General features: G+C 32.8%; 1 protein-coding gene across 2 annotated transcripts in view; it reads left to right on the top strand.

Moving 5' to 3' along the window:
• The window catches only part of LOC123684138 (beta-1,4-mannosyltransferase egh), a 29,969-nt gene that overhangs the window by 471 nt on the left and 13,978 nt on the right, over positions 1-15,520 (top strand). The window contains exon 2 of one of the 2 annotated variants that reach the window (XM_045623283.1): positions 5,144-6,428. In XM_045623283.1, the coding sequence (XP_045479239.1) occupies positions 5,625-6,428 (804 nt within the window). In that variant the 5' untranslated portion in view covers positions 5,144-5,624. The remainder of the gene's footprint in view (positions 1-5,143; positions 6,429-15,520) is intronic. The other variant, XM_045623282.1, reaches the window with a different exon arrangement.

The following is a 15,520-nucleotide window of genomic DNA, read 5'->3' as shown; positions in this document are numbered from 1 at the left end:
CAAAATTGCCGCCTTAAATATTAGCATATGATTAAGCGACAACCTGTATAGAAAAACTATTTCAAGCTCCGTAGAAAAAATTTTACGCACCATAGAAAATTCATGAAGAAAATAAAAAATTACCCAATATTCCAATATGATCATCATCAGAACCATAGAAAATTCATGAAAAATATTGTAAAAAAAGCTCACTTTCCCCGTGATCCCATTGCATTGAGATTTAACGTGTATGAAAAGAATAACCATTTGAAGCTTCTTGTGAAATTTAGTGTTGACGTGTCACCATAATTATAATAGGAAATACAAAATTCAAGCATAATATTGAATAGTTATTTATAATACAAGTGAAGAAGGCATTGATATTCTTCCACGAGTTCAAAATTCAAAAACGAGCCACGAAGTGGCGAGTTTTTGAATGAACGAGTGGTAGAATGAGCCTTCTGTACTAGTATTATACATTATTTTCTCTAATTCATTGCATTTTCATTGAAATTAATGAAATATTTCCATAAATATAATTTAGTGATTTTTGCATTGAAAAATGTTGGTTGGCAGAACTGATTTCTTTAAGGCAATTTGATGAATTGACAGATAAAGCCGTAGCGGAATGTTCGGAGTGCCAACATAGAATAATAAAATATAACCATGAAAACTGTGCGTTTCTGATATATTCTCGCACGATTTTGTTCTACAAGATGTGGAAGAATGAACGGAATAACCACAGAATTAGAGAATAGTTATTTATAATACAAGTGCAGAAGGCATTGATATTCTTCCACGAGTTCAAAATTCAAAAACGAGCCACGAAGTGGCGAGTTTTGGAATGAACGAGTGGTAGAATGAGCCTTCTGTACGAGTATTATACATTATTTTCTCTAATTCATTGCATTTTCATTGAAATTAATGAGAAATATTTCCATAAATATAATTTAGTGATTTTTGTATTGAAAAATGTTGGTTGGCAGAACTGATTTCTTCAAGGCAAATTGATGAATTGACAGATAAAGCCGTGGCGGAAAGTTCGGAGTACCAACATAGAATAATAAAATATAACCATGAAAACTGTGCGTTTCTGATATATTCTCGCACGATTTTGTTCTACAAGATGTGGAAGAATGAACGGAATAACCACAGAATTTGAGAAAATAAATTCTCATTCAGTCTTCCAGTTGTCGTATGCACTTAAAAATCTTAAAATAAATATAAATTCATTTCGGAAAATTTTCAAATTGAGTATCTGGGTAAAAACAGCTTAATGAACAAACATATTGGGCATTTGAATAACCAATTTTTCAGGAACCTTGAGAAGGAAATGAATCTAGGAATACCTATTCAACACTCTCGCAGGTAATTTATAAAACAAAATTGTTTCGAGTGGTCGATAGGTGATTAAAGAATATTCAAGGTTATCCTTAAAACCTGCAACTAAACTACACAAAAAATTAGCGAGACCTTGAAATAACGGAAATTATTATTTAACAATACGAAGGTGGAATATAACATACGAGATATAATTCCATTGTTATTGATGTAGAACTGAGGAACTTTGATATTAGCCAGTTATTAATTGAATTTCCCATAAAGAAGCCGATTATTGTAGTTTTATTAAGGATGTTCAAAACCTTATAATGCATTATATGGAATAAATAAATCGTTTTTTTTTTATTTTTGGATACGTTTCAAAGAGTAAACTGTGGAAAGGCAAGGGGAGAAAAATAAATAATAATGCACATACCAAAATAATGCAGATTCCCCCATATTCTGTATCACAAACGATATAGGTAGATACCAATTATTTGAAAAACAATATTTATTTAATTTTCAAAGCCAGTGTGATTTTGAATATTTATCAGCTTATTAGTACCTAATATTTCTTTGAAATAACCGATCATCGGATCGGATTCTCTAGCTTGTAGTAGTTGAATTTTGTGAATTTCAGCACATATGATTAGGTCTTTTTCGAGAACATTTCTCTGTGAAAAAAGTTATTTTGGAAATAATAAAAAAGACAGTCAGTTGTTGATATTTATTTGGATGTGCATTGTGTATGAGCACCTGTTTAAAAATATTGGATCTAGCAATACATTATGCTAATGAATTGGCAATGATATGCCATGCGGCGTTGTAAGATTTATTTATTCAGGTATCTTCTGAATCCAACTGAATTTGAATCGTATCGAGAATATATAAAATTTTGATATATTTTTTGAAATAAACAAAAATTATGCAGGATATATTTGAGATTTGTTGTGTCAAGAAGTATATGGAATTCAACATAAATTCATATCCATGAAGTTTTTATCGTAAATAATATCATAAGAGTGAATTTTTTGCCGACAACACTTTTAATTAACGTGAAAGTTTGTTGATTTCGTTCATGACATATCATATTGTCAAAATCACGGCCATCTAGGCTAGTGATTTTGTCATTCGCGAAATTGCCAAAGGAACAACTTTGAATGAATCACAAGATCAAATCAAAAATCGATACTTATTTATCAAGAAGATGAGTATCATGACATTTACCAAAACTTTTTGCTGAAAAACTATGATGTACATAAGGTTTGGCGACATGAATAAGGTTTGCTACTGAAAAAATATGTATTTTCCATTATAAAACACCCGAGTGAAATAGTAATTTTTGCACGATCCACCATTCTCGATTATATCAAGATTCTAGAATATTGTGCCGACGCCAAAATTACTTGCAGATGTCTCTAAGACATATTAAATAAAAACATGAAGTTACCAAAATTGTTTTTAATAGTCTCTAGTACTTCGGTTTATCATAAAAGCCAGTGTAGTAGATTTTGAAATATCTCAGATATTCCACATTTGTGCATGAGCAAGTTCAACCGCTTATGTACGGCCCAAAGCCAAAAGATAAAATTCTTATGACACCATCTCCGGTCCAAATTGAATACATATACCAAATTTCATTGAAATCAGATGAGAATTGTATGAGTTAAGGCTGTATCTATAATATGTGTAGATACGAAGACCGACAGACAAACACGAAACCAAAGATGTCTGGGATGGTCAAAAATGCATTTTGTGAGTGGAAACGTTTGAAGGCAAGACAAAAAATCGTTTCCAGCCCAAAAGTGATCTCAATGCTTCTACTACCTACTTAGTGTTGAAAGCAATAATGGGATCGTACAAAAAACGCTATAAGCATTACGTACCGATTACATACAACAATTGGAGTCGTCGCTAGGCTGCTCCTTCACACAATTTATTGTTGTCTTTGATCAGAGCCGTCGCTAGCCAAACTGCCGCCCTAACAACAACAAGTCAACTCTAATGAATGCAAAAAAATTAATATTTGATAATCGGTTCCTCTATCCAGTGATGAAATAATTGAAGGAGTCTCTGAATAATTTTGATGATAACATAGAAAAAAAATATTAGTACGCTTTATTTTACGCTAAATACTAGATATCGATTTATATCAGGTTTTCACTATTATTCATTTCAAAGAGTTCGGCATTGCGGGTTCTTATATTTTTTTAATGAATTTTCGCATCAAAATATTATAAAAAAAATCTTTTCAAAGGCTGAAAATGCGGTTTTTCTAAAATTAGGAATGAAGACGTTAAAACGTATTTTGAAATTTCACATTTGGTAGAAAAGGACATCATCCTGAAATGTGGTGGAAACCAAAAAACCCGGAGGAAAGAAAGTAGTTGAACTTTGGCAGATCAGGGGAATGTCACGTGGTATGAACCTCTCTTAACAAAAAATTTAAATTCATTCTAGGAATGGTAAAGAAAAATAAATCATTGTACTTTCCCGACCGTCAACACTGCCTCAGGCCCAAATCCAAGCCCTAATTTGAGGAGGGGTAACTTTTAGACATCTTTATTTCGGTAATTGTGCCAAATTGAATTTTGCTGGTCTTGTATTTATTTTAGCCTTAGTATGTCAAATTTCACAGGGGTAGCCGGGCCTTTAGCGGGGGGTGGGAGTTTCCCCTGCCCCCCCTGGATCCGTGCTTGCCTTGCCTTCCCCTTAGCGACGGCCCTGTCTTCGATCTTATATATGCTTATAGTTCTTGATACTCAATATAATATTTCAATGCGGTTAACTTCTCAATCGAAATTCTGACGGAAGAATATACAGGGTGCATCCAAATAACGAATAACACCGAAAAATTATAAGGGATGACTCTTTGATGAAAATTAAGGTGGGTATTTGGTATAGAATTTTTTGAAAAACCTCCCCGGAAAAAATACACCCTTCCGAAGATTAACAAAAAAAATTTTTAACAGATATATTTTTTTTAATATTTCTACCAATTGTATTGGCGATATTCGACAGGTTTTTGTTCATTGTTCTTTCACTATTGTTTTAACTGTAAAAGTTTTAGCCTAGTAGAATCATAATTTTGTTGGCTCTTTTTCAATAAAATGCTATTTAACATGAGCTTACAATACATTTGTTTTTTTCATAAATTCTCAAGTTTTCGAAATATCTTGTAGAGATGAAAATGTTTACAGTCATGTTCTTTCAAAAGAAAAATTTTCATCAAAAAGAAGTTGTGAGAAAAAATATTTTAGGGGTTGACTATTTCAACGATTTCTGAGCGGAGATGTGTAGTTTAATTGACCAATAATATGTAATATAATATATAAACATGAAATATAAAGAAGAAAAACAATTTCTTTCTTTATTTTCGAAAGAGTGTAACTTTTTCGGGGAAGTTTTTCAAAAAATTTTATACCAAATAACTATCTTTATTTTCATTACAGATTCACCCCTGACATTTTTTCGGTGTTATTCAGATACACCCTGTATTGATTGTATCTAAATGATCCTTAATTCGACATACCTATTATTATAGGAAAACATAAAAGCCTCTTGTGAAAACAAAAACAATGAAATATTCAATGTTAATTATATACTCAAAAGCATTCATCAGAAGTTATTTTTCCGAAAAAAAGTTGCGATTTTAGAAAACCTCAATTCCAAGAAAAACAATCACTTCTGGCAACGCCGATGCGAGCAAAAATGTGTTACGTGCTGACATCTAGGCGTCCATAAAGGAAACGTTAGTCGTTAACCCGCATCATGCGAAATTCCATCGTGAATCCCTCGCAAAAACCCGAAATAAGACCGACATTTCAATGCCGTCTACTTCCAGCAGGCCAGCGCCAGAACCAGAACCCCCTCGGACATTCGAACGACGCCTTCTCCCGCCACGAAGATTATCAATGAGCCGAAACCAGGACCTGGTGCGCGGTCTCCGTTGACACGCTGAAAGACAGAGAGGTTGATCACATCGACCGACCGTTGGCGTGGCTGCCACAGTTCGACGGTCGCATTCTACGAGGTAGCAACAAAACACGGCCGATTCCACGAAACCCCAAACCACCCTATTTCGTTCCACTCCCCGCAGCCGGCCGACATATCCTGTCCCTTCGAAGGATCGAACGAAAAACGCGATGCTGAGTCACACGCAAATCCAGTGAAGTTGAGTGCGGCGTCTGCAATGTTAAAAACAAGCCGGTTGAGGTGAAAGATGGATCTTGGCGTGATTGGTGTGTGTCTTGTGATTCGATAGTGAGGACCCAGCCGGCTTTCCGCAGTGTAAACGTCAGGTACTTAACTCTAAACCCCGTTGAATGATGCTAGACAGCAAATCAAAACATTACCTTCATTGCTGTCTTTTCGTTTCGTTTATATTCTTATTCGAGATACTCAGTGGCGGTCTTAAGTTCGACAAGTCGGTGTACGAGATCAACCCATGGGTACGCTACGGTTACTTGGGGGCCTCGTTGTTGTACTTCCTGAGGTTTATAGCGTTCCTGTCGCTGCCCCAGGTCCTGTTCAATTTTATAGGACTCACCCTTTACAACGCCTTCCCCGATAAGGTGATACTGAAGGGGTCGCCTCTTCTGGCCCCCTTCGTGTGTTTCAGGGTAGTGACTCGAGGGGACTTTCCGCATTTGGTGAAAACAAACGTGAATCGAAACAAGAACAAATGTATAGACGCCGGCTTGGAGAACTTCCTGATCCAGGTCGTGACCGACAAACCCATAGGGCTGGAGCAGGACAAGAGGGTGCAGGAGATCGTGGTGCCGACTACGTATCGGACCAAGACTGGTGCACTTTTCAAGGCCAGGGCCCTGCAGTATTGTCTCGAAGATGATGTCAACATTCTCAACGACACCGACTGGTTGGTGCATCTGGATGAGGAGACTATTCTTACGGAGAATTCGGTGAGGGGCATACTTAATTTTGTTATGGATGGTAAGCATCAGTTTGGACAAGGTTTGATCACCTACGCCAACGAGGAGGTGGTTAATTGGATCACTACGTTGGCCGACACGTTCAGGGTCACCGATGACATGGGGAAGCTCAAGTTCCAGTTTAGGATGTTCCACAAGCCCCTCTTCAGCTGGAAAGGATCTTTTGTTGTTACTCAGGTGAGTTTTGCAGATTCAGCTCTTCCGTCCCGACCTATGACATTCTTTTACAAATTTACATTCCCAATTTGGAAATCGTATCATTTAATCATTAACCATCTATCTACCAAATTAAATCAGAATGACTATTGAAGTTGCACATTCAAATTATCAACAATAGATCCAGTTCATTGTAAATCATTACGCATTTGAATTTGATAAATGTTAAGTTATTCAAATGAAATACATATTATTATAATAATATAGCTACCTTTGCATAAATAGTTATTTCAAAAACGCATGTGGAAATACCTATGAATGATCATACTCAAATAAATTATTACAAATAAAACAAAAACTGAAGCCTGCATCAGGTTATAATAAACAATGTTATTCTGAATTTCATGCAAAAGGCTTAGGTATATAGTTCTGAGAATAGCCCTATATAAAATCAAAATCAAAGCAATCTTTATTCATTATTATCATAACAAAAATTACAATTAGAATTCACATACATAAATTCAAAAAAAAATATATATATATGATGGGTGAATGTTTTTTTAAATTTTATATTTGGTTTAACTTGAGGAAACCTTTGCCCCAGGACCTCCATTCCTCTGAATAGTATAAAAACATATACTATGATGGTACTACCCGAATATTTTGAAGGAATTATACCTGGCATACCCATTTCACTGAGAAAAAGTCTGGTATTTACCTATGCCTGTTATGAAAGTTGTGCTCAAGGTGCAAGATCTCAACAAAGAGTACCTACATTTCATGTTTCTAAAAACTAGAAATATTTGCCAGATGTTTATAGAGGATTTTGACCGATTTTCAAATATTTAAATGCATAGAATGAGCTTGACTTCTTTTTGAAAGCTAGATAATTATGCTCCGATGTATTATATTTTGAATTGTCATTCGGTAATGGTCAGAAAATAATTACACTGAAGACAAATTCAATTTTACCCAACGTAACCGATTTAACTTTCAAACAGAAAACCTAACATAAAAATTGGAATCTTCCATTGAAAATTCATAACTGTAAGTCTTTTCTGTCAAAATATTCTATATCATGGTACCAATATATGCCTTCAGTTTCATGTTAATGCGTTTTTAAATTCCCTTGTAATAATTTTCTTGAATTTTCCTTCCTTAATTTTTTTATTTAAAAATTCCTGGATATTATTTTTGGGTCAGGAAATTCAATGTGATATAAACACTGATTTTTTAACCAAATTTCATACGAAACTAAAGTTCCCGAAAAAATGATTGAATGATTTCAAATTCGAACCTCACCGGAATCAGGCAGACTATATTTTTTGTAGATCATAAAATTGTTACCGACCCTAGTCATAAATAACCTAGTAAATAACAGGTTGAGAATTCAATGGCCCTTATTTAAGTAGTTAAAAAATGTTAACCTTTGGAAGGCAGAGAAATAAAATGTTTATGATTGGAAACAAATGAAGGAATTTGGAAAATTTCGAAGTTATATTTTGTAGATCATAAAATAATATATCATCGAACAACTAAGGTTGAGTTATTAGAAATGAGAACTTTTTCTAAGACTGCATAATATGCATTTATAAAATATTTCAAATCTTGATTAGACGAATATTGATTGTTTTTTTGAAATTACAAATCATCTATTTCCAAAGAAAATCCACACATCGATATTCACTGAAAAAATGAACTGAACTCATGAGTAATTGAACAAGGTCATGGGAACTGAAACTGCATTGGCATGGATAGGTTTCTAAGACTCTTATACTATAAAAATGTATTTTCCTCTACACTTCCATACATATAGGTGCCATTGAAAATAATGAACAAAAGCAATGAACTATTCGATAAGGAAGCGATATGAACATACTTGGAATGTGAACGAGACTTTTGTGACATTTACAAAGAGATCTGACTTTTACTTCAGCATCTATTAGAAACGCATTCATCAATGTTGCAGTGTGCTGAATTCTTGCCTGATGCCAGGTTGTTATTCCTTTTGTTGCACATTGTCGTCTAGAAATAGTATCGTTTGAAATGGAGGTATCTTAGTTCATAGAATTGGAATGTAGTTATCGTTCCAAACAAATTTAACCAACTGTTATGAATGGTATCTTAATTAAATAATGAATTCATCGAGGTATCCAAACAATTCACTATTTAACAATGCTGAACGAAAGGATTGAAACATTATTGTAAAATAAGCTTTGTTGGGCCATGTGTTTTTCATCGTAAATAGCTGACATAAATTTCGTGACATTGTCGACGTTTGTTTATAAATTTCAGTCTTCGAAGTAAATTGTGGTCAGCTGTTTTTAGAAAATCAATAGAATACGTAGCTTCCAAAGTGGAAGGTGTTTCCGTGCACCTGTTCTCTGAGATCCTGAGCATTTTGCTTTATCATTTCCAATAATGAATTGTTCAAGGAAAAATGATCGTCTTCTCCTTAAAACAATTTGCATGAAATCTGGCACAAAAATTGTTTGCTATACCGCATTGATCCTCCTGGTTAAAGAACATGATCTTTTAATTTTGAAGGTAAAAAAAAATCTTAGGGGGCTGTAACTAAGCAGGGGGGGGCATAAGAAACGTTTATATGAAAGACCCACCCTATTTTTTGACAAGGAATCGCCCCTTAAATTTTTTCGCAACCACAATCATATACCTACACCTTTTATATTATAGCGAATATTCATGGTCTTTGAATTGCGATAAATGACTATCGCATTCTGCTGTCATTATCTGTCAGTATTTCATTAAAAATCAAGTGAATGTCGTTCCGCAAGATCTGGTTCTGTGTCACTGTTTCCTATTTCCTCCCATTAAAATATTCACTTCTTGAATACCTACCGGAAACTTAGTGTAATAACTGTTTTGAAGACTGGAATGAACATTGCAGTTATTCTGTGTCATTGTAATCTGCAGGGTATCACTTTGAAGAACATCCATTGGATTAATAAAATATTTGTTTTTTCGTATAACCGTGTGTTAAATTTAACACTGCATATAACATAACATAATTTATTGATCCTGTAAGAAAATACAAAGTATATAGGATAGGTCAAAAACAAAATTTTTCTTTTTGTTCTAAAAATAACTCCTTTTTTCACTTCACATTTTCACAAACATTCCATTAGTGAAAAAAGACTCACTTAATAACTAGTACGTAATACATAATTACATAAATTGTGGGTGGTTTTTCCATTTGTCTCATTACATTTTACTTACATTACACAAGTCGTAAAAAATTAAGCGAATATTATATGTATAACAAAATCACGTTAGCCCCATTTTTCCATAATAAATATTTGTAGGTTAACTAAAACACTGAAGAAAATCAATAAACGACTGGGAGAAAGCTCTATAATACAATTCGCAATAATTAATACAATAATTTCTAATGAAAGTTCGGATTGATGAAGAATTCGAACAAGAGTTCTCTAATCGAGTATAATACTTGATATTCAGCGAAAATTCAAAACTTTCGATCCTATTGTAGGTAAGTGGTGAACTCGGTGGTGAACGATAGATTTGGAATTCCCATTAACATTTCAGAGAATCGATTCAGAACTTGGGAAGACCTGAAGATCATCAGCTAGCAGAATACCTTGATTAATATAACTATCTTTATGACAATCTCGACAAAGTCTCATAGATTACATATCAAATAAAATTGTTATTACGGGTACCCTCATCATACAACACAATTTTCACAAATTGTGACACAGACAATTTCATAACAATATTCAATGAAAATAAAATTTTCAATTCGATGAACAATTTTTTATTAATGCAAATTGAGAATATATGGATTCGGTGCTTGCGCATCCTTGAGTAAACAAATTACAGTCCATTCAAGAATTATTGACATCGAAGCAGGCCGTGAACGTCTAGTCGGCATTATTTCTGGTTACAAAAATATCACTAAAAATTGCTGTGGTGCATCATAGAAATAACCAGTTTGAATTATTTTCATCATTTTTGTATCCGAAAGATCCTGAATTTTCAAAATTACGATTATTAGGAAGGGACGCATACAGTCATGATTTCATAAATTGGAATTCAGATTATATAACGTGAAAATATAGTGAAATGCTATCTCATTTCAAGTAAATCCGATGAAGAGATATCTATTCATTTAAGAGTCAACCATGAAAGATCCTATTGAAGATCATCAAAATATGCATGTTCCTTTTCACCAAATGCTCTTCAAAAATTGTTGCATTCTTGATGGACACTGGATACCAACCTGCTTGCAAAATTCTTATCATATAACTCTTATGGACCATTTTAACTGTGGTGTCTAAACTGGTGGAAAAAACAGAAAAAACTGGTTGATAAATTTAAATAGTGTAGCTTAGTGAATGGGAGAGCCATATCATAAGACAGAAATAAAATTCAAAGAATCCATTCAGTATATGAAGAATTTTGACATCACAGTTGTACTGTAACTTTCAAAATTGGAACCAATTTATCAGCCGATGTGTCATTTACTTTCCAAAGTCACTATTTATTGAAACTGTTCATGACATGAATGATTGATTAAACTTGTATGAAAAATATAGATACTATTTATACACTTCTATTTTTATTGAAATGCTGTTATACTATTTACTATTAAATTACATAAGGTATTTTGTCCATAACAGTTTCGACTCACTCACTAAAAGCATTTTTACATGAAATTATATATAATTCATGAATTTTAAAATTTTTTTGCATTCTGTTATTATCTGTAAGTGGTTAAGAGGTGAAGGAATTCTTAAATTTACTCTTCTGAATATATTTTCGAAGAAATACTCAGTAAAAATTCTATAAAGCAATTAGAATTTATTAAATAAATAAACTATAGATGCAATGCCAAGACTTTGTTTACAGATCTTTTTCATATAGTTTGATATAATATAACTATGGTTATGCAGAAAAGGTATCAATTTAGCAACCCAATTATAAAATAATTCTCCCTTCTTAGATTTTGTATAATCCCCATTCCTCCAGATAAATGAATTTCACATTTTGTTGATAATATTCTCTGTATTCACCATAAAATCGTACTCAACTTATTATATTTTTCTGTTTATCAATAAGAATTTTCCTTTCATTAACTGTTTTGAACTTGACCAATTAAGTTTATGTAATGTTGTCTTTGATTGATCAAAATCCATATGCTTTTTGGTCAAATTTCATCCAGGCTAATATATTGGTTGCTTTTGGCTCGGCTTTTGGTAACAAACAAATCATTCAATGATTCTTTGAAGATGAAATCGTATTGCACAGGTTTTCTATTACTAATAATCCAGGCTGTAATGACTTGTCTTCTTCTTTTTTCAAACAGTACTGTGAGAAATACTCAAATAAACTAATCAATATGTATTTGAAATTGATACAACTTTTTTGTTTAAAAATTTCTTGGGTCAAAAACAATAACACAAACAAACTGAAATCTAACCTCCTATCAATGACATTTTCAATGCCAACCCGAAATCTGCAATTCAAAATGTTACTGAATGAGCCAGTACCAACTTAATTTCGATTTTTCACAGCCACCCGGGATGTCAATAATTCCTGAATGGACTGTAGATAGTTAGGAACACTGAAATCAGAGGACTAAATATTTTCGTCAATATATTTGGAGAGTTTATCAAGGCAAGTTCGTTTAGTCGAATAAAGATGATTTATTTGAGCACCGACAATATTGAAAATTAACACTAACACTTTGTCTGTATTTTTAGCATTTTGAGTCGGAAATTGTTTCAAACCCAGTTGAACCTTGTCTATGTTTCATTCATTATCTTGAATTTACATAAAAAATAATGATGTTGTCCCTCATCATGACTTAATTCAATTAAGATGTTGTGTACTCGAACTAACCTAACCTATCCGATCACCATTATAACTAATAGTTATAATAGTGATCGGTTAGTTAGTTGATGTCAAAGACTACATTTAAATTAGTAAATTTAAGATGATAAATGTCCGAAACGTCGACAAGGTGCAACTGGTTTTGATTCACCTCCCATAACAGTCCAATTTAGCCAATATCTTAGTTAAATTTATAAAAAGGATTTAACCTCTGAAACATTAATGTGTTTGCTTCAAACCAAAAAGGAGAAAATATGTTATGTAGAAATACTGCAATGGCAGATATGAGTTTTCTTTGTTTTTCTGTGAATGATAACACCCACAAAGCAAAGCGTTTATACGGGAAAAAATAATTTGAATTTTTATACGTATCGTATGGTCTCGGGTTCAAATCCCGCCGTTGGATAATTATTGATTGATATCAAAGTAGAGATATTTTGCATTCAAATCAGAAATAATGAGCCATTAATAAACCTAACCTAGGTTGGGTTAGGTTAGGTTTTTATTGATTGAGATCATAATCAAGATATTTGGCATTCAAATCATAAATAATGAGCTATTAATAAATTCCGTTAAATGTGTTCCAAATGAGTAAAGGAATGAAAAATTCCGATAAAGTTTGTCCACAACCTCAAGTATTCCTTAAACAGCTGGTCACTGACCCTATAAAAGTAAATTATTTACGACTAAGGGGCTTTCCGTAGACTGCTACAAGGAATGAAGGCAGATTTTGTTCATTTAACCTTATTTGTAGGATGTGAATTGAAAAGGTTTCTGAACCTGGAGTGTTACACGACAATGTTGGTCGGTATTTTGTCATGACATTTTTAAGAAAGTTCTGAAGTCGTTGTTAAAGCATGAACAAAAGCTGACTTCGTACATTTTAAATCTCAAAAATTAAATCTGAGCACGTCAAGGTTTCGATAATCGCTTGAGTATTGTCATCGTAAAAATGCCGAATGGTTCCAAATTTTGAAAATATATTTTCATCTATTCAACTCGCCTTCACTTCGTATTGAGTAACATAATGTAACTATAAACCCAGCAATTTTTATTTACTTCTTCTTTTAACGTTAATTGTTTTGACTAGATGTAAAGGAAAAATTTAAAAATCAAAATGAAAAGAATTTGAATGATCATTAAGTTGCGGAATTCGAACTTGGGGTCAGTCGTTCCAAAAGCCGAATTGAATTTCAAAAACTAGCTAGGAATATGCGGTATTCAAAATTTTATTATCAATTATACAGGATGGTTTAGATTTAAGTTCAATAACTTTGGCGTTAGATAGAACAACTTTTTTCATGAAAAGAAAAGTTCATATAAACAACCTAACAATCTTCGTTTTAGAAATACAGGGGTTAAAGTTTGAAAAAAAAGCAGTATTTTACTTTTAACTCTAGTATTATTACATTAATTGATTTAATTTTTGAATTAGGTAAGTGTCTCCTGCGAAAATTATCCATTCGTGTAAATATAGGGATAACTACCAAATTAGTATAAACTCAATGTCAGCCATAGGTCGTATGAGAAGATTTAAGAATATAGGTTCATACGTAAACATAAAACCGTTAATGGGCTGATATCGACATCTTTATGTGAGAAATATGTTTTTTTAAATGTAAGCAATCACTAATTTGACCTTTTCAGCTAAATAGCCATAACCAAATGAACGATAACACGCCATGTTCATGAAATAATGTTATGTGAGTACAACATTCCATTACTCAAGGAAAGAATTTTGAATATAAATATTTTAAATAGAAATATTTACGATCCGATTTCTGAAATCTTATTATTTTGGGAAAAGAGGTCCTCTAAGGTTTTTTCTCTAAATATTATAGCTCTCGCGATGCTTTCAGTAAGCATCGAATTTGAGACACATGTAGAGAGAAGAGCTGACATTTGCGGAGCGAAGGAGAGTTTTTTTTTCGATAAGTTGGTATATTACTGAAAATAAAATTCCTAATGAATGTGAAATCTGTGGTGTTTTTATGGAAATTAAAAAAAAAATTTCCAGAGAAAATTGGTTTATCAAAATTCTTGTTAATGAATGTTGTCGAAATACATTATGCCACTATTCAATATTTATTTCAAATTTATCCTGTTCCGTTTGTGTCTTGTGTCCTTGGAGACAATAATTGGACTGCGATAACTGGGCAGTAGTCAATGATAAGTATGTATAATCAAAATTCATATCGAGTGAATATTTGAAACACAACACATCGATTATTTTTTAATTGGCAAATGACAGACATAACAGCATCATTGATTTTTCCATATTGCAGCTGATGAATAATATGTGGATTGTGCGGACAGTCGTAAACATATTTATTATGGTTATTGACATTATTGATTAAAAAAAATTGCCACCTCGGATTTTGACTCCAAATATTTTCGCATATTAGGTATGAGTAATATGAATCGAAGTCCGGAATTGCAAATCAGTTGAACAGTTCATTCTACAAACATTTATTACAAGAATGATAAGCCAATATTGACGACAATCTTAAACTAAACAGATGTTGGATGTTTTTTTACGATTGAACAAGATTAAAAAAATCATACCGGATTATTGAAATGTGCAAATTTATTCCTTTGGGCGGTTTGGGAATTTTAGTAGATATATCCTAAAATATTGCCGGTTCCACTTTTCACAAGGTGACCCTGATTAATTACTGAGTTCAATGGACGACCGTGAGCATTTGTCATTACAAAAGCGACTACCAAAATCGTTTTAATTAAAAATAATTCGACGTCCACAAGCTTATGTGCAGTGGTGATATCATTCGATAATCCCGCATGATTCCATATGTGCCCTTTGAATTTTACGTAATTGAATATACCTACGTCCTATCAAAAATCTATAGGGGTCAAAAAATGAGAGTTTTCGATTTTTTGTTTTGTTTCTAGAACAGACGTCCATCACTTTGGTTCATCTCAGTTTGCAATTTTTACATTGGACTGATTTGATAAATCCTCGTATGAAATTTAATAGACTAATAATAGACTTTTTAATGTGAATATCATTTTTCTTAGATTGTATTCACAAAGTATTACTGCATATTTCCAATTATCTCTTAATCCAAACAAATTATCTTTATTCAACTGAATGAACTTGCCTTGATAAGATTTAAATATACAGTGTGATTCACCGCGATGGCCTATCAGTCCTTTATGGAAATCTAATAATAATGTTGTGCTGAAAATTTGTATGTTGGGGTTTGAGACAATGATCTTTCTCC

Source organism: Harmonia axyridis, chromosome 7 (assembly GCF_914767665.1).
Source record: "Harmonia axyridis chromosome 7, icHarAxyr1.1, whole genome shotgun sequence".
Lineage (NCBI taxonomy): Eukaryota > Metazoa > Arthropoda > Insecta > Coleoptera > Coccinellidae > Harmonia > Harmonia axyridis.
This window is presented reverse-complemented; position numbering and strand designations above follow the sequence as displayed.